This window comes from Podarcis cretensis, assembly GCF_951804945.1.
Source record: "Podarcis cretensis genome assembly, chromosome: 16".
In the NCBI taxonomy this organism is placed as follows: Eukaryota; Metazoa; Chordata; class Lepidosauria; order Squamata; family Lacertidae; genus Podarcis; species Podarcis cretensis.
This window is the reverse complement of record NC_137186.1, coordinates 30,177,241-30,204,142: the sequence shown is the minus strand read 5'-3', so window position 1 is coordinate 30,204,142 and position 26,902 is coordinate 30,177,241. Positions and strand designations below refer to the sequence as shown.

Below are 26,902 nucleotides of genomic sequence, written 5' to 3'. Positions count from 1 at the left end.
AAACATTTTCGTCCTCTTTATTTGAGTTGCTCTTCAGATCGTACTGTTTGGCGACAGAGGAGGTAAGAAGTATTTCTCTCTTTTGGAGATTAATTAACTCTAGAAAAAGTTATTTCTGGACTAAAGGAGCGGGGCAGAACAATGCATGAACCCCCAAAAGAGGCATAGCTTGAAAAGACCAGAAAACACCTGCAACTTTATTAATGCCAACGCTACTGCAACAGATAATCAAGCAAGCGTTCAAAAACTTACATCTAAACACCCTTACTGAGAAATAAGCTCCAGAGGACACAACGGGACTTACTTCTGAGTAAACATGCATAGGATTGTGCTATAAAGCTGTTGCCCTTCTCTAGTACAGGGGTTGAATGGGTCTGCAGTGAGAGGACATCAGAATATTTGTTCTTCTGGGTCTTCAAAGTATTCTGAAATTCATTCATGTAATAGCTGGTTGTTAGAGGTTGGTTTGCTTTGGATTCATTGTTAAAGCGGGGAGGAAAAATCCTCAACAAATGCAGAGGTGTTGATCCAGAGAAAATAACGACTAGTTCTGCACCAATGCAAAGGCTTACCAGCTCCCCTCCCAGTGACAACATCCTACACCCCCTGAAATGCCACCCCCCACCAAAAAAAAGGTAATGTAGTGAGAGGTATTTGCAGCCCAAGAAACAGCTAGCAGATTGTAACATTCAATTACAATTCCCAACACCACTGTTTGTTTCTCTCTGTGTATATATGTGTGTACAAACATGTAGGAAGAGAGAGTTTTGCATGCATATACAAATTTCTCTGGATTATCTACACTTCTTGCCCTTCCTTCTAAGAGCCAACACCAATTTCTCATCTATTTATTAATGCATCTATCTATATCTATATCTATATCTATATCTATATCTATATCTATATCTATATCTTACCTTTCTATATACTGTATTTACTTGAATGTAGTGTTCCATCGAATCTAATGCGCACCTTAATTTTCAAAGCCTTGAAACCAAAAAGGTATTTGCTGTTGGATGTAAACGTGCCATCAAATCCAATGTGCACCCTAATTTTCGTAACGTGATTTGGCCAAAAAAGGTGCTCATTTCATTCGAGCAAATACAGCATATGCATCCAAGGCAGGTCCAATTAATTTTAACTTCATTACATTTACTTATTATAAATCCCGTTATTTAAACACAGTGAACACTTTCATTGAACACTTTATCTGCTTCGTGTTGTATCCAGATAACCTTGCCTCAAAGTAGACCCACTGAAATCAATGGACACAAGTTAGCCACATCCATTCATTTCAATAGGTCTACCCTGAGTGTGACTACCACTGGCTAGAAGCATATATGTATTACAGAAAGTTGTTCGCTCACTCTGATTTTGGACATCTCTTAAGCTATCATAACAAAGTTTTGCATGACAGCTCCTGAGATCCAAGGGGCAACTTTTCATCTATGTTTGGCTAGAACATTTTGAATCCAGATAGCAGACTTAACCTTTCAAAACTGCCCTGATGTTTGGGTTTCTTAGCATTCCCAAGCAATCTCAGGTACAAGGCTGCTAGGATGAAATAGCTATGCCTGCATTAAATGCAAAACTTTACAACTGCGCTCTGTAGGTTCTGTTACAGAACTTCAGTTCTCGATGCATAGTTGCTTGGGAAGGTGTGCCCTTCTTGCAGCTGGTTTTTGTGTGTGTTGTGAACGGCCAACGTACGTTCCTGCCTCAAGTCAGATGCACACAAGGGATTATGGGTACTGTGCAGTCTCCTAAGATACTAAATGAAATGGACCACCTGCCAGTCCTTTATGGGAACTTTGGCCCAAGGTGATAGATATGGGTCACTTCTGATAGAAGGATCTTTGCAACCTTTCTACTGATTAGAGCCTGTGTCTTGGAAGCCTCACCTTTTGTTATAAAGGAAATACCTTTTGGAAATGTTAAGAGATTTCTGCGGGGGGGGGCGGGTTTAAGCTGAATTTTTTAAGCTTGCACTAGTGACTTTTAATCCACGGCCTCACTAGGTGTTTGATATTCCCCTTCCTTGTCCCCACCTGCCCCCACCGGCTCAGGTCTCCCTCCCGTCCGATGGGATTGGTGCCTGTTCATGTTTTCCTGGGCGTTGAATCAGCTGTTTGCTTAACTGTGCGCGCAGTGTTATATTCTGGGAAACCAGCTCCATTTCCAATTTACAAAAAAGCATCCATTATTTGTTTTTGCTCATTCAGCAGATGCAAAGTAATTAGCCCTTACTGAGCCTTGACGATGTGAATGCTGAATTTCTGGTCTGTTTGTTTTTTTAAAATGAAAGCTAATATGCAGATGCATCTGTGCTTCACCCCATTTCAGTAAAATAGGCCTGTAATTACAAGGTGCTGAAGGGCTTCATGTTGATATCCTAGCTCTATTTCAAATGAACTGGATGCCTGCAGTCAAGTCATTGGCTCATTAGTTCAATATATACAATTCAGCCTGACTAGCTCCCATTGTCCCCTGAGCTCTCATTGAGCTAGGAGGGTTGGCTCCAACTGGCAGAATCCTCCTACCCGCCCCCATCAAAATCTAGGCTCCTAACCCCAGCATATCCCATCAATCGCGTGATAAGAAATACCAAAAAACTATTGCAGGTTGGAGGGGGACCCACAAAACTGGGCTTAGGGATGGATAAACATGTCAACTTCTGTCCTCCAAGTTCCTCATTTTTACGATATTAAATTCAGTCCTTCACATTTTCACACCAATTCGTGAGTTTGTTTTCCTAATGAAATTTCACCAGCATTTTAGCGCAATCGTCTCCTAATAAACGTGTTTATGTGTGCAGTTTTGGCTCACACACATATTTTTTGCAAGCAATTTCCGCTCACAGAATGCATCTTTGTATACAATTTTCACACTTTACCCTGGTATATGCAATTGAAAACTCATTACTTGGCTGGAGAATTGCAGTGTAAAATATAAAGGAGTGCGAATTTTGAAGGATGTCTGTTTTTTGGTTTGAAAAGCGAGGATTTTCTGGGTTTGCCTTTAAATACAAACTGAATAGAATTTTCTTCCCTCATCCCTAAGACTGGGCTCGATGGACAAACAGTCTGGTCTGGCATAAGCCACCTTTCTAGGTTCCTAGGTTCCTCCCATTGTGCAATCCAATCACAGCCTCCGCAAAGGGAAACTGATTCCAAAGCAAGCTTCCTAAAAGCTTTCTAGTTCCAGAGTGTCTTAACTGTGATGTTTTGAACCTTCCAGTGTCTCGGTTGTGAAGATGAAGCTGCTGCTGCGTTCAGCTTTTTTCTCCCTCACAGTAACACTTGCATTGTGTGGAATCAAAGGTTTGCAAGAGCATTTTGAACAACTCGGCGTTCAGTCTCTCAATCCTCGTGGGCTCCACAACAACGGGACTCTTAGCGTGGCCAATCTCTCGCCCGAGTTTCACCAGGAGAATACAGTGACCAATGACTTGAGCACTGAAGGTGAGGAAGAGGAAGACTATCTTGACTTTGAAACTTTGTTCAGAGAAGATTACGACGACGTTGACATAATTGATCCAGATATCACCTCTGAGTTCAAACAAGGGAATATTCTTAAACTTTTCCAAGGGAAAACCAGAATCCAGCGCCTCAATATCCTCAACGCAAACTTTGCCTTCAACATTTACCGGAGTCTGAAGGACAAAGCCAACTCCTCAGAGAACATCCTTTTGGCTCCAGTTGGAATTTCCACAGCCATGGCTATGATTTCAATGGGACTGAAAGGTCAGACGCAGGAGGAAGTTTTAGATTCCCTTGGCTTCACCGAGTTTGTCAATGCCAGCTCCAAATATGACATTACGACCATTCACAACCTTTTCCAGAAACTCACTCACCGGCTCTTCAGGAGGAATTTTGGCTACACGCTCAGGTCAGTCAATGACCTTTATATCCAGAAACAATTCCCTGTCCTCAGTGAATTCAAAAACAACATGAAGAGACACTACTTTGCTGAGGCTCAACTGGCCGACTTCTCAGATCCAACTTTCATCTCGAAAGCCAACCAACGTATTCTGAAGCTCACCAAAGGATTGATAAAGGAAGCAATGGTGAACGTGCCCCCAACCACCATCATGATGGTCCTCAACTGCTTGTACTTTAAAGGTAAAGAAACAAAACGAAGCGATGGTGATTTCACCCAAGTACAAATGCATAAACTAAGAGATTACCAAACAGAATCCTAGCAACTATCGTATTTTTCGCTCTATAAGACGCACCAGACCATAAGACACACCTAGTTTTTGGAGGAGGAAAACAAGAAAAAAATATATTCTGAATCCCAGAAGCTAGAACAGCAAGAGGGACACTGCGCAGCGATCCCTCTTGCTGTTCTGGCTTCTGGGATAGCTGCGCAGCCTGCATTTGCTCCATAAGACGCACACACATTTCCCCTTACTTTTTAGAGCGAAAAATACGGTACATAAAAAAGAGTGACTAGACAAGTGATCAGCCTTGGTTTTACAAACTGCAATCCTCTTGTTTTTAAAAACAGGCAACTGTCGATATTAAACGCAGCATTTCAGCCAGTTGCACAGAAATCATCTCTTAAAACATATTAAGGACATAAACAATCAAAGGTTACATAAGGTTAAAAAGACCAAATACAGTTGCTGTTTCACTGCTCTGATACTGGTACACATTCCAAGCGCTAAATGAACTGCCACATACTTTACTTTTTGTATTTCATTGCCATTTAATTCCAACTTTTAACACCCCCCATCGTCCCCACATGCATATATATTGAGGATTACACTTCATATATCTGATGAAGCAGACTACTCTAGTCCACGAAAACTTACGCCATAACAGTTTTCTTCTTCTTCAAGGTGCCAAAATATACTTAGCTGCTTTTGCTGTAGCAAACTAACACAGTTACCCTCTCTGGAAATTAGCTGTTTATGACTCCACCTTTGATATAACCAGCAGTTTACTCATTCAGCTGCATTCATCAATCATGAGCAACTATGAGTGGTATCCTCCAGAATACATCTGATAAAAGGTAAAGGGACCCATTAGGTCCAGTCGTGGCCAACTCTGGGGTTGCGAAGCTCATCTTGCTTTATTGGCCAAGGGAGCCGGCGTACAGCTTCCGGGTCATGTGGCCAGCAGGACTAAGCCGCTTCTGGTGAACCAGAGCAGTGCACGGAAACGGCGTTTACCTTCCCGCCAGAGCGGTACCTATTTATCTACTTGCACTTTGAGGTGCTTTCAAACTGCTAGTTGGCAGGAGCAGGGACCGAGCAACGGGAGCTCACCCCGTCATGGGGATTTGAACCGCCGACCTTCTGATCGGCAAGTCCTAGGCTCTGTGGTTTAACCCACAATGCCACCCACGTCCCAATACATTTGATTCCAAGTCTTAACGAAAAGGAGCTGGCTGTTCTTTTAAAAAAGGAGGAGCTGATAAACATATCAATTTGTCAGAACGATATCTTAAAAGCCCTGCTAGACCAGATCTTGTGAGCCAAACAGACAAACTTGCCAGCTCCCAGTAAGGAGTCCACACCCCTTTTGTCAAGAGTCAGTTTGACTCAGTGTGTCATCTAAACCTAGACTGGGGTTAAGATCAATCCTTAGCTACAGATCATGGTTAAGGAGCAGAGAGACCTTAGGTACAACTTAGGGTTTGGACGACATTCTAAGCCAAGCCTATCATGCCATGCTGTGCTGAAGGACCAGGGATGAAGCAGTGTAGTCCTGGTAAGCCATAGTTTGGGCTCACTGTGATGTGTGAACGAGGTCTTGCTTCAGGTCTTGCTTGTGAGATTCCTAGAGGCATCTGGCCACAGTGGTGATCAGAACGCTGGACATGATGGGCATTTAGGTCTTGTTCACACATCACAGTAAAACAAACTATGGTTTACCAGTTGTCGCTCTCCAGAAACTTGTACTGTCTCTGAGCTTGCGGGCGGGACATAATAATCCCTGCTTGAACTGTCCTCCATGTGTTGAAGTCTTCATTGAACATGTTAATTAGAAAACGTGTGCCACCTCTCAAAATGCATAGCGGCCTTCCTTGGAAGTGCCAAAGCTGTATGAAATACTGCTTTCGGCTTATATTTTTATATTCAGAAATACCTGAAACTATGCCAAATCGGAACTCTTTTCCTTCCCAAGCTACATTTTATGTATTGAGTTTTCTTCTGTGTTGACAGGAACCTGGGAAAATAAGTTTCCCGTGGAAATGACACGCAAACACACATTCCGCTTGAACGAGAAAGAGACTGTGAAAGTTTCCATGATGCAGACGAAGGCCAATTTCCTGGCCACTGTAGATCACGAGCTAGATTGCGGGGTGCTCCAGTTGCCGTACGTGGGCAACATCAGCATGTTGATTGTACTGCCGTATAAGCCGTCGAGCATGAGGACACTAGAGAAGCAACTGACTCCTCAGCTGGTAGAGAAGTGGCAGGAGAGCATGACTAACAGGTAATTCCTTTACTCGGGGTTTTGTTTCTTTCCTAATGACCTTTCCCTGCATGATATGAAGAAGAGTTTGGATTTGATATCCCGCTTTATCACTACCCGAAGCAGTCTCAAAGCGGCTAACGTTCTCCTTTCCCTCCCTCCCCCCACAACAAACACTCTGCGAGGTGAGTGGGGCTGAGAGACTTCAAAGAAGTGTGACTGGCCCAAGGTCACCCAGCAGCTGCATGTGAAGGAACAGAGACGCGAACCCGGTTCCCCAGATTACGAGTCTATTGCATTTAACCACTACACCACACTGGCTCCCATGAATAGCCTATGTTTTATTTGATGCACATCACAGCATCAAACCGTCCAACGCGGTCGTAGCCAAACCGCTGTAACTGGGTTGTATCCAATGTTCAACTTATGTAGAGTAGGCCCATTGAAAATAATGGACATGGCTAACTAGGTATTTTAATTTCAGTGAGTCTACTCTGAGTAAGTTGAACACTGGATACAACAAGTGGATCTACTCTGAGTCTAGCTTAGCTGAATAACTTAGCACAGGCTTCATCAACCCTCCAGATATTTTTGGCCTACAACTCCCATGATCCCTAGCTAGCAGGACCAGTGGTCAGGGATGATGAGAACTGTAGTCTCAAAACATCTAGAGGGCTGAGGTTGAGGAAGTCTGATGTAGCACAACTAAACTCAAGTGGAATATGATTTCAAATGGGGTGGGGGGAAAAGAGCAGGAAATTAGGAAGAGCTTCCAATTCCTTGGTCCTGCCCAGGAGTTCAAAAACACCCTTCTGTCCTTATCCATCTAGCCAACAGACTCAATGCTACAGCTCCAAAGGGGATGCTACTAAAAGAGGAGACTAATGTATACCAAAGAATTAGTCACACTGTACAAGGCAGGCGTGCTACAGTATAATTTAAACTCTGTATGACAAGAGGCTACAACACTGCGTAACATGGATTAAGAACTGTTCTAAACCCTTGGGCTTGAGTCAACTGATGCCTGTGACATTGTTTTGTTCTCCCTAGAACAAGAGAAATAATGCTACCTAAATTTAAGCTGGAGAAGAGCTATGACTTGATTGAGTATCTGAAAAAACTGGGAGTAAATGAGCTATTCACCCAAAATGGCAACTATTCTGGGATATCGGAAGAGAGAATCAACATTGAGAAGGTAACTAGCTTTGGCACAACCTGATCATCCTCTCAAGGATGGCATTGCATAACAAAATAAAGCACATTGGAGCAAAACCATCCTCCCCGTCAACACCTCTCTCTTCACTCTATTGTTTCAGAGTGAGCCTAGAGGAAAAGCTATTTACACAGGTAAAGAGAAATTGTTTGGCTCCTCTCACTTGCACCTTCCCTTTTATGCAAACTTGGGCCCAATGTTGCCTACAGGACCGCCTCTCCTGGTATGTTCCACAGAGGACATTACGGTCTTCAAACCAAAACATCCTGGAGGTCCCGGGCCACAGAGAGGTTGGGCTGGCCTCAACCAGAGCCAGGGCTTTTTTGGCTGTGGTTCCAATCTGGTGGAACACTCTGTCAAAAGAGACTAGGGCCCTGTCGGACTTGACATCTTTCCGCAGGGCCCGCAAGACAGAGCAGTTCCACCAGGCCTTTGGCCAGGGCACAGCCTGACCCCCTCCTTTGGCAATCCTCACAGAACTCTAGCCCAATGGTTGCCATTAATCTGATTTGAACTGATTTTATAATGAAATGATTTTAGAATGTTGTATCATTTTACTGTTGTTAGCCGCTCTGAGCCCAGCATCGGCTGGGAAGGGCGGGATATAAATAAAATATTATTATTATTATTATTATTATTATTATTATTATTATTATTTCTCAAGAAACCAGAAAAAGTGCAGTTCTAAAAGGTTCAGTCTGCCATCTTGATTCAAAATGGCATTCAGCTACACCCAAACATGGATGAAAACCTGCTCCTTCATCTCAGAAACCATCATGCAAAATGTGGTTAGGGCATCTTAAGAGGTGTTCAAATGCAAAGCGGGCAAACAGCTTTCCAAAATATTTGTGGTTGTATCCAGTGTGAGTCACACTCAGGATGGACCTATTGAAATGAACGGGCATGGCTAACTTGGGCCCATTCATCTGAGTGGGTCTATTCAGAGCAAAGGTTAGCTGGATACAACACAGAGTAAAAGGTAAAGGTAAAGGTACCCCTGCCCGTACGGGCCAGTCTTGACAGACTCTGGGGTTGTGCGCCCATCTCACTTAAGAGGCCAGGGGCCAGCGCTGTCCGGAGACACTTCCGGGTCACGTGGCCAGTGTGACATCGCTGCTCTGGCGAGCCAGAGCCGCACACGGAAACGCCGTTTACCTTCCCGCTGGTAAGCGGTCCCTATTTATCTACTTGCACCTGGAGGTGCTTTCGAACTGCTAGGTTGGCAGGCACTGGGACCGAGCAGCGGGAGCGCACCCCGCTGCAGGGATTCGAACCGCCGACCTTTCGATCGGCAAGCCCTAGGCGCTGAGGCTTTAACCCACAGCGCCACCTGCGTCCCCTACAACACAGAGTAGATAAAGTATTAATGACCAATTTTGTTGCTGGTGTTCCCTGCAATGCAGGTGTTCCCCGATGATGGCATTGTCCAAGTGCATAGCCAACAAACAAACAAACCTTCCAAAACATGAGACACCCAGAGAACCCTGATTTTATATGTCAGTGGGCAGATACATGAATAGCTGCCCCTTAAGTACCTGGCAGAAGAGAGACTCAGATTTTGGCTGGGTGCTTCCCCTCATATTCACATCTTTGGCACCCAGCAGCCCAGAGTCTCCCTAACACAAAGGAAATCCAATTTTGCCCACTCAACAAGATTCCAGAGCACCCCTTCATCAGAAATGTGGTACCAATAAGCTGAGGCAGAAGGCAGGAAAGTACTTGAATGGCAACTCATGCCTTGACCTTTAGGAAGCAGGTGAGCCTAGCAAACAGGTGATGGAAAAGAGATCCTGGAAAGACCTGTCAGCAGAGAATATTGGATAACAGGCAAGAAATCTGATCAACAAAGCTGTAGCCCTCCAGGTGCTGTTCGACTATCACTCCCAGCATCCCTGACCATCAGCCAGGATGGCCAGGGCTGATAGGAGTCCAAAATCTGGAGGATCAGAAACTCTCCATTCTATTAAAGGCATAAGTTCAAATCAGACCATGTTTAAGGCAACTTGCTGGGCTCTTAGTTATCTGACTGTGGACAACCATCTCGGGAGCCCTGGCTCCCCAACCATCTGCAATCATTCCAATACATCAGTTTCTAGCCATGATGGTGCCCAATACTGCTTGGATTATGACCCATTGTTTTGCAGCAGGCAAAGCTTACCTCCTGCTAAGTTTTTAGAACACTGCAGGTGCTGGCTGAGAAAGGGGACAACTCAAAAACATCACCAAAGCAGAAGAAATGGAAGCCACAGCAATGACTGAGCTAAAGGTTATAGAGATGGTTTGTGGCTTGGCCAGGCCTTTGTACAGTTAAGGTATCCAAGACATGGTGTTTGGTCTTCTACTGCATGCTTGTGCTCCATAATTTCCCCCTTCTTTTCTTACAGTTCAATCACCAGGGGACAATTACAGTGAATGAAGAAGGCACCGAGGCGGCGTCTGTGACCACAGTAGCCTTCATGCCCCTTTCAGCTCAAATTCGCTTCATCATTGATCGCCCTTTTATCTTTCTCATCTATGAGCACCGCACCAACTGCCTGCTTTTCATGGGCCGAGTCGTCAACCCAAACAAGTTGTAAAAGAAGAGGCGAGCTTTCGAGATAGGTACATCTAGGCAACCTTAATGCGTCTTAAATAGAACCATTTTTCTATGCCAATTAAGTGTCTGTGTTAGTCGTAAGTGCTATTGCGTGAAAAATGTAAGGCTACCAAATGAAAACCACAGCAATATATTGTTTAATTACAATTTGTAAGAGGAAATATTGCTGCAAAGTACTAAAAACACCCTGTTCTGTTTCATCCAAAGCTACCTGGAGGCCAGAGGCATTCTCTTGGAGAACATTTTCATGCCGCCTGAAGGGTGAATAAAAATTGGCTCCACTGAGCTTCAAAAAGTCAGATTATTAACAGCAGCAGCTTTTCAGTTACTAAAAATGGATGCTGTCTATGTTCTTCCCAGTCGGCCAAAGAGATTTTAAACTTTAATTATAAAAGAACCATTAATGTTTGACAAGAGCAATACAAAATACTCATCGGGAATATTGAACTGGGTTTCATTTAAAACTTGGTGAAACTTAAGGATGCTACATGAATTCTTTGTGGGTGAGGAGAGAGAATGTGCAAAGACCTAGGGGGAAACGCGATTCCTCATCAGCTTGACTGATGAAAATGCAGAGAGTGGACGCTGTCCATATACCATCGGGAAGGTCTAACAGTGTAAAGAGAAGAAAAAGTCTTACACTTATGGATGTTGGGATCCAAGACTGAGAGGTGGTAACCCTGAACAAAATATTACAAAATTAAATGTAGCAATAATGGAAGAAAAAAATGTAAAATAGTCGCATCCAGATGAACACAGCAAGCTGACTTAAACCCAGTTGGTTCATCTAGCCTAGAATTACCTACTCTTAACTAGTATTGTCTTCCCTAAGACAGCCATGGGGAACCTCTGTCTGTCCATATCTTGCTGAACTACAACTCCCATAAACCCTAGCAATTGACCACACTTACGGAGGCTGATGGGAGTTGTAGTTCAGCAGCTTTTGGAGGGCCAAAGGTTTCCCACGGCTCCCCTAAGTTCTCAAAGAGAGAAGGAACTGCTGCTCAAAATGCTTTTGAAGTGGCTATGGCAGGGATTTAACATGGGGCCTTCTGCAAGCCATGCAGGTGTTCTGCTACTGATACTCCTCTCCTATTAAAGTCTGCTTAGGGCTGAACAGAAAGAGCATGAACTCAGCTGCATTATTTGAGGAATCCATATAGGGCAAACAGTATCGTTTTGCAAGAACACAAACACTTACTTTCACTCTGTAACTCCGCTACCTGTCTGAAGCAAGAACAAATCTGCACTTTGAACAGCATAGTTGTTGTACTGACATTTATGCAACCCAGAGAGGTCCCAACTAAAGTACAAGCAATCATGCACACATGCAGAGATTGTTCCTATATTATTTTTTAAAGAAGCGTACCCTGGAGTTATGAGAAGGCTTGATATAAAAAAAGTTTCCATTATCTCCGCGAGTATCAACATAATTATAAAGTTATTTCATATTTAATAAAAGGTTGTGCTGAAATCCTGAATTTGGGTGCTGCATGCAGTTTTATTTTCTTTGCTGCCAGTGTAAGGTGACTTTTGTATAAGAAAATTCAAGCACCAGCCATTTAAATATAAGCACATTGCCTCACACATTTCAAGTTAAACATGTGCTTTAATCTGTCCCACTGAAACCACTGAGGCTTAGATGCTCTACAAGCTATGTTTGTGTGTGTGCAAGTTATTATTTTCTTTTCTTGCCTGCTTTTCGATATGCCTGTCTTTATTCAAAGCAAAGATGGTACATGAAAATTTTAAACACTATTGCAGCAAGCCAAAGTACCACCTAAAATGATTCTTCCCCAAAAGGCAGGATTTATACAGAAGTTCTGGATGGCTACAAACTCTGATTTGAGTCCAAAAGAGCCCTAGGCACAAGGGGAGACCCCAATTTTCACTGATTCTATTCTCCAGCTGCAGCCACAAAAACCACATTCAAATGGGCTCAGTTTGGGGCAGCAATTTGGGGACGTACCAGCAAGAAAGAGGGTGGGGGGAGGAAACCCATCCTGGAAACAGGGCTGAAAGCCCTATAAGCAAGTACAGTCACACCTCGGATGTCAAACACCTTGTGACTCATGTTTTGGCTCCCAAACGCCGCAACCCCAGAAGTGAGTGTTCCGGTTTGCAAACATTCTTTGGAACCCAAATGTCCAACGGGGCTTCCATGGCTTCTGATTGGCTGCAGGAGTTTCCTGCAGCCAATCGGAAGCCTCGCCTTGGTTTCCGAACGTTTTGGAAGTCGAATGGACTTCCGTTCGACTTTCGAGGTACGACTGTACTCATTTCAAAAAAGATTTCACTGTAATCTGAGAAAATATTTAATAAATACAATTTTTAAAAAGCATTGAATACATGAAACTTCTGTATCGAAGTAATTTCTATATTGGAAGGTGGGGGAGAATGTGTACCAACTGCACACAAAGATCTGTGTAAATCAGTTTCTATTTTGTTGCATGTGCTAATCAGCATCAAGTGCCATTCCTGCATCAAGAGATGAGTTCATACGTTCGTCAGAAGAAGACTACATGCTTCCCCATCCCCTTTTGCATAAATCATTTCCCTGCTGGAAAAGCAAGAACTGCAACAAAATGGTGCAGCACAGAGTGCTTGGATTCTATATTCCAGGCCACAAGCCATGCCATCTTTTAGGGCACTCTATTCCAATCTCCTAAGCTTCACCCCGTGGGTGGCACTGTGGGTTAAACCAAAAAGCCTAGGACTTGCCGATCAGAAGGTCGACGGTTCAAATCCCCGCAATGAGGTGAGCTCCCGTTGCTCTATCCCAGCTCCTGCCAACCTAGCAGTTCGAAAGCACGTCAAAGTGCAAATAGATAAATAGGTACCGCTCCAGCGGGAAGGTAAACAGCGTTTCCATGCGCTGCTCTGGTTCGCCAGAAGCGGCTTAGTCATGCTGGCCACATGACCCAGAAGCTGTATGCTGGCTCCCTTGGCCAGTAAAGCGAGATGAGCGCCGCAACCCCAGAGTTGGCCACGACTGGACCTAATGGTCAAGGGTCCCTTTACCTTTACGGTTCACCAACTGCTCCAGACACATTGGATTTTGCGGCCACTCTGTCATCACTGAGCTGCTTTGGTCCCCCCCCCCCTTCTGAAAATCTAGCATTCCTCCCAAGAATGGGGATACCATCCTGACTTATTTCTCACTGGCCCTACAACAATTATCCCTCAGTGCCTGAGCTGGGTTTTAGCATGTATCAAGAACGGGGAAGCTGTGGTCTTCCAGATGTTATGGCCAAGGAGGAAATGAGTTGTGGTTCCGCAACATCTGGAGGGCCACAGGTTCCCCATGGCAGGTATATACGATGTTGCGTGTCAAGTGGCCATTTTGAAGAGTACTCCTCGCCGCTTACCGGAAACAGATCAATTCCTAGCTAGCAACCTTTTTAAAAAGGCTAAGCAGAAAAGCACTTGCAATAGGAGCTGGGAACTCTTGATCACCACAAATTGTGCAAGAAAACTAAATATTTGGTTTACAGGCCCTCAAGGTAACCATTAACTTCTGTTAGGGCTCATAACAGTATTTACAGAGAGCTTAATGGTTGAAAAAATGCAGATTAGGGGGTCTCAGATCAAACACCATAATGGCCTTGAAGTATATATTTTGAAGTCTTTAGTGTAAACATTTTTTTTTCTGAGGAGGAATTGGTCTTGGCTTGTAGATAGAGAAATTACTGCTTTTCAGAATTCTCGCTGTCTATAAACCAGCCTGAATAAAAAATTCTCTCTCATACAGGAACAAATACAGAGCTACGCAGGGCTTTTATTTTTACACAACTGCATGCCTCTTCCTTTGTATAAAAAAAGACTTGCATGCAGTATTTGTCACAGCACACAGAATACCAACCACCCCATTCCACACACCTGTCCCAAATTTCTCCCCAAGAAGCAGGAAGCATTCCACAGCCACTGAAAATGCTCACTACTCACTGGGCTGCTTTTCGGAAAGTTCTCCCCTCAGATATTTCTTTTCCTCCTAAAGTGTATTGTTTTTTTTTGTACTCCCCAAGGCTGCTGGTACCTCCCCTCTTGTGAATGCTATGTGATCATATTGATAAGGACATTCAGCCATCTTTAACGCTATTGCTATTATTGTGAGCCATTTTGAGCTCGACACTGCTGTTGGAAAAGTGGAATATAAATATGAAATCAAATCAGATGGGTGGCTCCCTTTTGGCAACATAGGCAGTAACACTCACCGCCTCAACTTTGGAAATACAGTGGTACCTCAGGGTAAGTACTTAATTCGTTCCGAAGGTCCGTTCTTAACCTGAAACTATTCTTAACCTGAAGCACCACTTTAGCTAATGGGGCCTCCCGCTGCCGCCGCGCCGCCAGAGCACAATTTCTGTTCTGATCCTGAAGCAAAGTTCTTAACCTGAGGTAATATTTCTGGGTTAGTGGAGTCTGTAACCTGAAGCGTATGTAACCTGAAGCGTATGTAACCCGAGGTACCACTGTAGAGGGAATGATTCTAAACCAACTAGGTTTTGCGGCAACTTAAATTGGGTCCAATTCCCATCAGCTCCGGTTAGCAAGGTGAGTGTTCAGGAATGATGGAAGATGTAGCCCAGCAAGATCTAGAGACCCACAGGTTCCCCACCCATCTTAAAGACTAACAAACCCATTATAGCATAAGTTTTTGTGGACTGCAATACACTACATCAGATGCATGAGTACACACACACACACACACACACACACACACAGTCATACCTTGGCAGTCGAATGGAATCCATTCCGGAAGTCCATTTGACTTCCAAAATGTTTGAAAACCAAGGTGTGGTTTCTGATTGGCTACAGGAAGCTTCTGCAGCCAATCGGAAGCTGCAGAAGCCACGTCGGACGTGCGGGTTACAAAGAAAGTTTGCAAACCGGAACACTCACTTCCAGGTTTGTGACATTCAGGAGCCAAAACGTTCGAGAACTAAGCTGTTCAAAAACCAAGGTACGGCTGTATATACACACAAATGGGGGAAGAATGGTAAACAATGACTTTAGAAGGAAATGAAATGCAGAAAGTATGGATGGGAACGATTATTAACAGCGACAATTAAAAAAAACCACCTATTGTTAACAGAAATATCCTGGGATCAGTAAGCCAGCACACACACACACAAACTTTATATTTTTTTCAGTTCACAAGACAGAGCTATATTAAACAGTTTCACAAGTTTCAATGAAATCATGTTCTTAAACAGATGATCACTGTCTTGTACTTTTAGCAAGGGGGTGGGAGGGTCAATCATCATTTTACATATTTCTCCGTTCAGATTTTCCCAAAATATCCAGCTTCCAAGCACAGTGCCCTGCTCCAAAAAGCAAATGACCTGGGTTTAAAACACTCACCACAGCAATAACAGGAATCAGAACTCCCAGGTTCCCTGCACTGCTAGATGCCTAAGGAAGAAAAAAGAAAGAAGGGGGGAGGGGAAGAGATGTCAGAAAAGCTGCAAGGGGAAAAATAGAAATTCCCGTAACAATGATAGAAAAGCAACTGCAAGGTCGTGAGTAGAGACTGGCACATGGGCATTCAAGGAAGCCGCTGGTTGCTCAATCAGATCTCATTTCCCCTTGTAATGAAATTAGTTACTGGTAGTAAGATCTGTTTAAGCTGCTTTAGCTTCTAAAGCAAACAAAATGGCTTGACCCAGTAAAACAGCATGCCTATGGTTAATGAGACAGCTCTGTCCCACTTAAGAGCATACAAAACAGCCTACACCAAGTCAGCCCAGTACTGTATGGCCGATTCTGACTGCGTTTAGAGCTAATAGCTTCTATTCTGAACAGCTGCAAGAAGCTTCATTTCACGTCCTACCTTTAGCGCTGGGCCTTTTTCACTTGCCCTCTCACTGGCTCTCTTCCCTTCGAGCCCGAGTTGTACGAACAGTTCCAGCAAGTTCATCAGCAATTCGTCCACAAGGTGTTCATCTTGGATGTTTGCAGCTATGTTTGCGAGGGCATTAATAACAGCTAAGGAACAGTGCCTGGCGGGAAGGGGGTGGCGGAAAAAGGCAGAATCAGTAAGAGAATCAGCCCTTTGATTAAATAGTTCCCATTTTCATCCACAGCAGAAGTGGGAAGAGACAGAGCTCAAGGAAAGCACTGAGCTAGATGTTCTAATTTTTTTTAATTGTACTGTTTTAACTTTTTTGCGTTTGTTGCCCTTGGTCCTTTGGGAGGAAGGACAAGCTATAATAAGTTTGGATTCATAAGTAAATAATAATAAACAAACAAAAATGTTGTAAGAATGAACCATAAGAATACTGTGTATTCACAGATCAGCTAGAATCTGATGCCTTGCCGCAGGGTTAGCCAACATGATGCCCTCCAGATGCTCCTGGACTACAACTCCCATGATCCCTGGGCTGGCTACAGACCATGCTGGCTGAGGCTAATGGGAGTTGTAGTCCAACAACATCTGGAAGGCACCGTATTGGATAAACCTGCTTTACCACATAAAAGTTGCATCCGACTGAGTTATACTTGGTGTGGAACCGTTAAAATTAATCAATCTCAGTCACATCCATTAATCTCAGTGGTCTCCTCTGAGTAGGACTAATAGACGTGTCAGCTGCTAGATAGGAAAATTAAACACCAATGCCTTTGGGAGGAATCCACAGACTTTAATGAGGCAATAATGCTTTATTTAAAAAAAAAAAATTCCAATGAGCCAGCAAGCATAATAAAGTTTACCTATATCCATGATCCTTGTAGTCTTTCGTTGCAGAATATACAATTGAGCTAGCTTTAACACTGATCTGCTGAAACAGATTCCATACCTCCTGGTAAATATATTGCTGAATGAAAATGAAAAGATAAAATTAGCACCAAGTATAGAAAGCTATAACAAAAAAACAAACAAGCCCCAAACCTTCACAAACAGAAAGGCAAAGAACTTTGGCACACCTAATTAATTTTGAACACTGTATCAAAACACACACAGAGCACTCAGAGGAAGCACAAGGTTGTGGGCCGGAATATGGTCTATTTAATCCCTCATTGCTCTTCACAGAGAGGGACTTGTGGGATACAGGCCATCAGGTCTGCTCCTAGATACAAAGGACTCCCATTGGAGCAAATCTCCTACTGCGGCTGGAGCCATTCATGTCCCGAACAGCCAGCGTTCCAAAGACTTTGGGCAGAACTAGACATTGCATTAGCAAACATGAGAGCTCAACCGTGTGTCCGCCAAGACGGTGGGAATAAGAGGTGAACGTACTTGCAGGGAAAGGTTGCGAGTTCACTGCTTCTCCCTACAAGTGCTGCTCCGCCCCCTGCCCCCCCAAAGCCAGGCTCACTTCTACTTTGGCAGCTTAGCTGTGGGACTGAACCACTTAAAACTGTTGCAGGGGTAGAGGGGTTGCAAGGGGAAATTGGTGTGTAGGGGAAGGAATAAGCACCACTAAAGGGTAAAGGGACACCTGACCATTAGGTCCAGTCGTGGCCAACTCTGGGGTTGCGGCGCTCATCTCACTTTATTGGCCAAGGGAGCCGGTGTACAGCTTCCGGGTCATGTGGCCAGTATGACTAAGCCACTTCTGGGGAACCAGAGCAGCGCATGGAAATGCCGTTTACCTTCCTGCCAGAGCGGTACCTATTTATCTACTTGCACTGACATGCTTTTGTTTGGAGGTTCTAGCAGGGGAGCGCAGCTATCGTATACCCTTGACCGAAGAATGGTACACTCCTTCTATCTGGGATGGTCGTCCTCTTCCACCGAGCGCGCAGCTTCGGGAGGGACGCACATGGAGCGGTGAGGGAGGAAGGGGACACCCGCCTAGCCAGCCAGATCAGCCGAATCAACCCTGGCGATCAATGGGGTGACAGATGTCGCAGCCAGATCGCCCTCACATCCGCACTGACATGCTTTTGAACTACTAGGTTGGCAGGAGCAGGGACTGAGCAACGGGAGCTCACCCCGTCGCGGGAATTCAAACCGCCAACCTTCTGATCAGCAAGTCCTAGGCTCTGTGGTTTAACCCACAGCGCCACCCACGTCCCTATAGGCACCACTAATTCCCACTAATTCTCTGCAAGGATTACAAAATAACACCGGCTTTTCCTTGGATCACGTAGCTTCTTTTTCCTGCCCCGTTATCTGTCCCTCTGTAGCCTACCCCTGGTACCGATACCCAGGCTCCCATCACCTGTTGCCACCCATCACATGACCTTGTGTGTACAATCAAGGTTCAAAAGGCCTCGCCCAGGACCCAATGGGCCCAACCTGCCAAAACAGGGTAGGGAGACAGCTTACAACTCCCATTCTAATTTTTATCCTTTTTGGCATTTGTATGCTGCCCCATAACATAAAATGTTCTCTGGGTGGCTTGCAATAAGTAAGTAAAACACAATTTACATTAATTAATGAATTGATTTCATAAAATTTAAGCACCTCTTGACTGTAAGAGGATTCACAAGTGGTTTACAAAAAGATAAATACAAAATGGGACATAAAACCAAAAGCTACATAAAAACATTGTCCTAATCTGAAAAGACCCATTGAAATTAACGAACCTAACTATCTTAGGTCTGTTAATTTCAATTGGTCTACACTGACTAGGAGTTAGTTGGATATGACTCCCTTTTACAATATCTCTGGTGGGTGAGAAGAGAGATCATGTTCAGAAAGGACCTACCCAGACAAAGCACACAAAATAAATGCTGCTGCAGCACTTATAAAACAGGGTTTTGTGAGCTTTCAGTCACAAAGGATATTGCACCCCCAGGGCAACAGACTGCAGGCTCTGTCACGCTTTTGCAATTTTCGGGTGTGAGTCAATCACCCACTAGCAAATTCAGGTTGTGCAATTGTAGTGGATCTGGTGCTCTTGAACAGCAAACTTACTTCCCCCAAAGAAGATGCACTGGAGAGGGTGGGGTAACACTGGCTTTGATGCAACATCATGTAATCTCCCCACAAATGTGAACGAATGGTCCTTAGTCAAAACAAAATAAAACAATTCCTTCCAGTAGCACCTTAAAGACCAACTAAGTTAGTTCTTAGTATGAGCTTTCGTGTGCATGCACACTTCTTCAGATACACTGAAACAGAAGTCACCAGACCCTTCTATGTAGTGAGAAGGTGGGGAGGGGTATTACTCAGAAGGGTGGTGGGATTGGGTGATTGGCAGATAGCTGTGATGAGCCTGTTGACGACTCTTAACGACTGCAATAGGTCTTCATCACAGCCGTCAACAAGAGTCGTCAACAGGCTCATCACAGCTATCTGCCAATCACCCAATCCCACCACCCTTCTGAGTAATACCCCTCCCCACCTTCTCACTACATAGAAGGGTCTGGTGACTTCTGTTTCAGTGTATCTGAAGAAGTGTGCATGCACACGAAAGCTCATACCAAGAACTAACTTAGTTGGTCTTTAAGGTGCTACTGGAAGGAATTGTTTTATTTTGTTTTGACTATGGCAGACCAACACGGCTACCTATCTGTAACTGGAATGGTCCTTAAATAGTCAATGTCATCTAGTCTCCTTGCAAATAAATTGGGATGAATGCTCAACCAACAGGTTCCCCAGAAGCATCCACGCATCAGCTGCCATTGACGGCTCCCCAGCCAGTTCGTATCTTCTTACATTTCCAGTGATAACTAAGCATCCCAGTTGGTCAATGATGAGCACATCTAGAGGAGAAGGCGGCTGGCAGAACTTCTGCTGCAGGATCTGAAGAATCGGCTCCATCACCTTTGGCGTGTCCCTCAGGGCTACTGCAATGTGCCCCAATGCACGTATTGTGTGGTCTGGAATTAGATGGGCCTCCCTAAAACAAACCAAAAAAAAGGTGTTTGCATCACCGTAAGAAATGCATGTCTCCTCCCCCTAGTGGTGATCTACAGAGGCAAATTAAGGGAGAAAAAAATAAATGCCTAACGATGAAGTTATTATGCCTGACGTGCACAAGTTGCAGATCTCTTGCAGCAGCTCGTAAGATGTGCCAGATTCAGTTCAATCGGGCTTTACAAAGACACAGGCACATGTGTAAGAAATTTCTGCACCTTTTAAGGCAATGCTAGGGGAAAAGGAGTAGCCAAATTGCACACAAACAACTTACTTGTCACTCTCCTGCGAGATGTACAGGCGGTTTGACAAACTAGCTAAGAAGGCTTCAACAATTACCGAGTCTATCGTCAGCCCAGCTTTCAGACACCTGCAAGAAGCGGTGAACATAAGCCAGAATGTATTTGGGGTGTAATAAAACAGAAAAGTGGACCCCATTCAACGCCAAAGTCTGGTGCCCTCCCCGCAAATTAGCAGGCCCAAATAACTCTCTCAAAATCTATACTTCACTTCTTCTTCCTCTTCTTCTTCTTCTTCTTATTAATATTATTTAACAACAATTTATTATTTATACCCTGTCCATCTGGCTGGGTTTCCCCAGCCACTCTTCACAACAGAATCTGTTTTCTGACCATGTCTGGAAGACAAATCTATGTCTAAAGCCCAGTTCATACCTGCAAATGTTATCGATCGCAATATCCCGCAGTTGTTCATACATGGAGGTCTGACTCTTCTTGCCAGACATTACACTTACAGTGGATTCGGCATGCTCATTTGTTATGCTGATCTTGATGTCATTGCCTCCTAGCAGAACAACAACAACAAAAGGATACGATAAAATGTTTTGATGGAGCTTTGGTGTGTGTCTGTAGAATGGCGACTTCCGAGTTAATTGTGAAAGGCAGCTATGGATGAAAAGGTTTCCCTAAGTCAGCAGTTCCCAAACTTTTTTCCCTCTACTTGAAAACGACTGAGCGTCTTGGCAGACCACTGACTGATATTTCTGCTTGTTGTAGCAACCGTAACGCACTGTGCTAGATGCTGTCAAGTTTCTAAATCTATTTTAATTGCTTCTTATTTTTCTCATATATCATAGAATTGTAGAGTTGGAAGGAGCCACGAGAGTCATGTAGCCCAACCCTTTGCAATACAGGAATCTTTTGCCCAACGTGGGGCTCGAACCCACAACCATGAGATTAAGAGTCTCATGCTCTACTGACTGAGCTATCCCAGAGGGCTGCATATATTGTGCTTTATTTAAAGAATATATACAGTGGTACCTCGGGATGCGAATGGGATCCATTCCGGAGCCCCGTTCACATCCTGAACAGAACGTAAGACGCAACTGCGCATCTGTGTGGGTCGCGTTCCACAGCTTCCGTGCATGCGCATGACGTCATTTTGACCGCCTGCGCATGCACAAGCGGCGAAACCCAGAAGTAACGTGCTCCGGGTCGCCATGGAGCGCAACCCAAAAATACTTATCCTGAAGCGTATTTATCCCGAGGTATGACTGTATATTAAAAGCAGCGATGGAAATACAGTTAAAATCATGACGAATGTTTAATGCAATTCATGTGCAGCCTCCCATCTTCAAACACACATCTACCGTATTTTTTGCTCTATAAGACTCACTTTTTCCCTCCTAAAAAGTAAGGGAAAATGTTTGTGCGTCTTATGGAGCGAATGCAGGCTGCACAGCTATCCCAGAACCCAGAACAGGAAGAGGGATCGCTGCTTTCGCTGCGCAGCAATCCTTCTTGCTGTTCTGGCTTCTGAGATTCAGAATTTTTTTTTTTCTTTTCTTCCTCCTCCAAGAACTAGGTGCGTCTTATGATCTGGTGCATCTTATAGAGCGAAAAATACAGTATTCCTCTTGCATTGCTGATTCTCAGGCTCCCTTCCAATTCTATGATTCTATAATTCAAAAATGGTGGACCACCTGCCACAGACCACAGTTTAAGAGCCCCTGCCCTAAGTACATAGCTCATGTGGCTAGAGATGGGATTCCCACAATTACACCCTTAAGGACTTCCCCTGGTGCAACAAAGCCTCTCCACCCCCCTCCCCTGAGCTCCCTGTTTCCTTCCCCATGGGGTAGTGAGGGTGGTTCCGTCCCCCAAAAGCACATAGAGCTGAAGGAGGAAGCTGGAAGACCAACATTCCTTCCCACTTCTTCTTTCAGCTGTTAGGTGCATCCGAAGGTTCAGACTGGAACTTGAGCAGCTGAACAGAGAGCAGAGCAACCAAAATGGTAGGAGGGAAAGGGAGGGTATCTGGGAGACTGAGGGGAGGAAAATGGAAGAAACAGAGGGCGAGGCAGGGGAAACAGTGAGGAGCTGCAGGAGTCAGGAGGAGAAGAGAATGGAGAGAGAGGGAGGGAGAAAGAGAGAGATCTAACGAAAAGGGTCCTTTTGAAACTGCATGATTGGGGGGGGTGTTTTCCCTCCCTCAAACACCAGTAAAAATCACAAATCAGATGCTTTCCAGCACTGCCGTGGCACCAAAAACATCAGAACAGAGCTATGAATCCTCAGGGTTGTGTTTTTTTTAAAGAAGGGAGTCCCGCAAGCCACTATCAAATCAAAGTGCCTTTGTGCCCACAGATATGTTCAGAGATAGAATAATTACAAAACCACCAGTCAATGTAAAATTAACCAAGGTCCATGCCTCGGCTCTATGTCTGTGGTGCCAGCAAGCACTGGACCTGTGATTTTTACTTTGTTATCTACCAAATGAAGATTTAACTTCTTTGTGGGGTGTGTTTTTTTGCAGACCTCTTGCAAATTTAAGCAGATGTGCTAATTCTCCTGGATCCAACCTTTATCCAAACCTTACAGAAAAGCCTCTGTGTTAAAAATAAAAATATTTTTTCTGGGGGTGGGGACGACACAAACGGTGGTGGTGCCCAGAAAATTCTCTCAGCGTTCCAAATGTTCCCATGGGCTCAAAAAGGTTGGCAACCCTTGGGATAGAGGGTTTTGAAGGAGAACCGAAGGCACTCAAGTTAAAAAATCCTAGCTCAGTCGTGAAGTGGGGCAGCCACCACCTCTCAGATTAACTTTTCCCGCATAGTTTCTGCAAGGACAAATGGGAAGAGGGAATGCCATACATGCCGCCAGTTCCATAAATGAAAGGCAGGATAAAAACGCAGTTAGGATATTCATCAATGTAACTTCGACTAGCACTACCAAGACATGTCACAATAAAAAGAGGCAGGCAGACACAACAAATTAGATCAGCTTATCACAGAAGAGGCCATACGGTGATAAAAAAACGTAATACCAGTATTATATTGGTTGTGGTACTTGTAAAGTTTCACCAGGACTGGAGAAGGGATAACGAGAAAGTCTCTCAAGGACGGAGTGACCGAGTGAACCACCACAGGAAAACGCTCACACAAGCGGCCTAGACCCTAAGAGAAAGATATTTGTATTATTTAGTTAATCGTTCAGTTTAGAGTTAGTCGTTCAGTTTATATCCCACCCTTCCTCCTGGAGGAGCCCAGTTTGGCAAGCACATCAGCAACAATAATACAGTGGTACCTCGGGTTACATACTCTTCAGGTTACATACCCTTCAGGTTACAGACTCCGCTAACCCAGAAATATTACCTCGGGTTAAGAACTTTGCTTCAGGATGAGAATAGAAATCGGGGTCCGGCGGCGCGGCGGCAGCAGGAGGCCCCATTAGCTAAAGTGGTGCTTCGGGTTAAGAACAGTTTCAGGTTAAGAACAGACCTCCGGAACGAATTAAGTACTTAACCCGAGGTACCACTGTAATTTTAGAATCCTAAGAATGGTCCCCTCAGCTAGTGATTTCAGGGTTGCCAGGAACAATATTTTTCACTCAACAAATGCCTGGGTGAACAGGTATTTTTTAAAAAAAATCATTCTAAAAGTCAGTAATGGGGCAAGACAGAGGAACCTAGCCAAGGAGGGCACTCCAAAAACAGGGCATCACTACCAAGAAGGCCCTGTTACTGGTCGGTACCAAGCAGACAGCCTGCAGTGGTGGCACACCCAAGGCATCAAATTCTGATAGGAGCATCTAAGATAAAGTGGTAACTCAGTACTCAAATGGCTTGGCTCCCGAACAAATGGGCTCCTAAACGCCGCAACCCAGTGTTCCAGTTTGTGAACGTTTTTCAGAAGCCGAACGTCCAATGCGGCTTCTGTTTGAGTGCAGAAAGCTCCTGCAGCCAACAGGAAGCCGCGCCTTTGTTTTCGAACGGTTTCAGGAGTTGAACGGACTCCCAGAACAGATTATGTTCGAGAACCAAGGTACCACTCTATTGGGGAGGGCACGCTTTTAGGTACCTGGGTCCCAAGCCATTTTGGGTTTCATACGCTAGTACTAACACCTTGAATTATGCCTTGACAGCTCATGGCTTCATCAAATGCTGTTTAATCGTTAACATTTCTAAGTGGTGTCTAATATCGCACAGCAGAAGGCGGCGTGCAACCATGTGACACTGACAAATGTGTGCAAAATTCCACACATCTGTTCCCTGGCCTTAAAAGTGAGGATCACTGCAATGCAGGGGCACTATAAAGAAACATCATTATGTACAGAAGAATCTCAGCACTGTATCCTATACGGCTTAGGACCCTTGTACCTACGGGACCGCCTCTCCTGGTATGTCCCACAGAGGAACTTACGGTCTTCAAATAAAAACATCCTGAAGGTCTCAGGCCACAGAGAGGTTAGGTTGGCCTCAACTAGAGCCAGGGCTTTTTCAGCTGCAGCTCCAATCTAGTGGAACGCTCTGTCGCAAGAGACTAGGGCCCTGCGGGATTTGACATCTTTCCGCAGGGTCTGCAAGACAGAGCTGTTCCACCAGGCCTTTGGTCAGGGCGCAGCCTGACTCCCTCCTTTGGCAATCTTTACAGAACTTAAGCTTATGGTTGCCATCAATTTGATTTTAATTAATTTTTATAATGAAATGTTTTTAGAACGTTGCAGTATTTTATTGTTGTTAGCCGCCCTGAGTCCGGCTTCGGCTGGGGAGGGCGTGATATAAATAAAATTATTTATTATTATTATTATTATTATTATTATTATTATTATTATTATTATTACTATTATTATTACCACCACTGAATAATTTATCTGGAAGGAGTTTGGCTACTGTGTCTGAAGCAGTCCAGTGTCTATACCAGGGATGGGGAACCTAGGGCCCTCCAGGTGCTGTTGGACTACAACTCCCATCATCCCTGACCATTGGGCATGTGGTATGGGGGGTGATGGGAACTGTAGTCTCAGTAACATGTGGGAAGGACACAAGTTCCCAATCCTGGTAGTGGAAATAGAGCTTACATCATACTTACATAATCATTTCAAAATTACTAGCATACCTGTAAGCAGCAAATCAGAAGAGGCAAGTGAGCAATGATTACTTTGCTGGAAGTCTTGGACTGCAGTTTCTCCGACAGTTTAATGCACAGATTTTCTGCACCTTATTTGCAAAAGAACGAAAGGATATAAAAGAATGCTTGGCCATCTAAGAATAGATTTTTCTTTTCTTTTCTTTTGACAGCTACGACTTTTATGAAGTCCGCATGGAAGAATGAATGATTAATTACTAGCTTTCTCTTGGGGGAAAAGGCCAACTGAATTGCGTGTTTCAAAAGACACCCAAGGAGGCTTTCAGGCAAAGTGGGGGAAAGTGCTAGATAATGATTTTTGTGGAGATTTCCCACCAGGCAGTAACGCCCCATCCACCCCAAAACTTGGATTAAAAGCTCTTTACAAAATGTCATGCAGGGTTGGGGGTTTTTTTTTGGGGGGGGGGGGATAAATGCAGCCTACCAAAAATAGCGCAAGCTATTTTGCCAGAAACTTTTAAAATATATTTTTTTAAAAAAATATGCTTCAAGACACCTTGCTCATCCTTCACAGCCCACACCATGAGATCCACACAAGCAGCGTTAGCTTGGCAACGTAGCTTCAGAGGGTTCAGCTCATTGTGTAATCTGTCTACGTCGTGAAGGAGTTTCTGGAGCTCCGACTGGCTGCTGTTGAACTGTTCCAGCACAAAATCATGAATTTCCTTCACAAACGAGGTTGGGAGATCTGAGAAGGTAAAGAGAGCGGAGGGGGAGCTTAGATTCTTACAGTGGTCACCTCTAAACTGAAAGGAGCAACAAAAGCTAAAAGCTGGTGAAACACAACAGCACTTTTCTAAAACAAACTTATTTCAAAGTGTAAGGCACCAGTTAATTCATAGTCTCGCTACCTAGTCTATTCCTGAGGACTTAAACCATGAGTAGGCAAACTGAGGCCCGGGGGCCAGATCGGGCCCAATTGCCTTCTAAATCCGGCCCGTGGACAGTCCGGGAATCAGTGTGTTTTTACATGAGTAGAATGTGTGCTTTTATTTAAAATGCATCTCTGGGTTATTTGTGGGACATAGGAATTTGTTCATTTCCCCCCAAAACATATAGTCCAGCCCCCCCCCCCCACAAGATCTGAGGGACAGTGGACTGGCCCCCTGCTGAAAAATTTTACTGACCCCTTACTTAAACTATTCCTTTCTGCACCATCATTCACCCTAAAGACATTTGCATGCTATAAAGCAGCGATTCTCAAGAGTTTTGAAGCCTAAGAAAAATGGAAAGAGAAAAATGGAAGGAATTAATAGAACAGGGTGGCAAACCTGTAGTCCTCCTAAAATTGTGGACTACAACTCATATTAGCCCTGACCACTGGCCATGCTGGGAGTGTAACAACATCTGGAATGCCACAAGTTCCCTTTCCCTGGGACAGAGATTAGTACTGAATGATGCGGACTGAAGTTAACTGACAAGAAATAGTATAGAGAATAAGAACTAAAGGAAAGGCTTTGTGGAAAAGTGTCTT

At 44.3% G+C, this 26,902-nt stretch overlaps 2 protein-coding genes and 1 long non-coding RNA gene across 3 annotated transcripts in view; 2 read left to right on the top strand and 1 right to left on the bottom strand.

The window, feature by feature from the left end:
- Positions 1-12,575, top strand: part of LOC307205166 — a 246,053-nt gene extending 233,478 nt beyond the window's left edge. The window contains exon 2 of the long non-coding RNA XR_013833933.1: positions 12,499-12,575. This is a non-coding gene — a long non-coding RNA (uncharacterized lncRNA). The remainder of the gene's footprint in view (positions 1-12,498) is intronic.
- The window catches only part of PI4KA (phosphatidylinositol 4-kinase alpha), a 101,253-nt gene that overhangs the window by 52,482 nt on the left and 21,869 nt on the right, over positions 1-26,902 (bottom strand). Inside the window, exons 11-19 of the mRNA XM_079956285.1 lie at positions 25,925-26,116; positions 25,399-25,499; positions 23,328-23,457; positions 20,717-20,846; positions 20,317-20,412; positions 19,842-20,025; positions 16,946-17,049; positions 16,068-16,236; positions 15,599-15,649 (exon numbers count right to left, since the gene is read on the bottom strand). Coding sequence (XP_079812411.1) covers positions 15,599-15,649; positions 16,068-16,236; positions 16,946-17,049; positions 19,842-20,025; positions 20,317-20,412; positions 20,717-20,846; positions 23,328-23,457; positions 25,399-25,499; positions 25,925-26,116 — 1,157 coding nt within the window. The remainder of the gene's footprint in view (positions 1-15,598; positions 15,650-16,067; positions 16,237-16,945; positions 17,050-19,841; positions 20,026-20,316; positions 20,413-20,716; positions 20,847-23,327; positions 23,458-25,398; positions 25,500-25,924; positions 26,117-26,902) is intronic.
- SERPIND1 (serpin family D member 1) lies at positions 13-11,715 on the top strand. Its single transcript, XM_079956850.1, has 5 exons — positions 13-62; positions 3,238-4,121; positions 6,173-6,446; positions 7,476-7,620; positions 10,023-11,715. The coding sequence occupies exons 2-5, from the start codon at positions 3,254-3,256 to the stop codon at positions 10,212-10,214; spliced, it is 1,479 nt and encodes a 492-aa protein (XP_079812976.1). The 5' UTR covers positions 13-62; positions 3,238-3,253; the 3' UTR covers positions 10,215-11,715.

Bases quoted from the DNA above. Each gene is read 5' to 3' on its own strand.
- SERPIND1 (XM_079956850.1), top strand. From the start codon at position 3,254: ATGAAGCTGCTGCTGCGTTCAGCTTTTTTCTCCCTCACAGTAACACTT. The intron at 4,122-6,172 runs GTAAAGAAACAA...CTGTGTTGACAG, and splicing joins CAACTGCTTGTACTTTAAAG to GAACCTGGGAAAATAAGTTT. The intron at 7,621-10,022 runs GTAACTAGCTTT...CTTTTCTTACAG, and splicing joins AGAGAATCAACATTGAGAAG to TTCAATCACCAGGGGACAAT.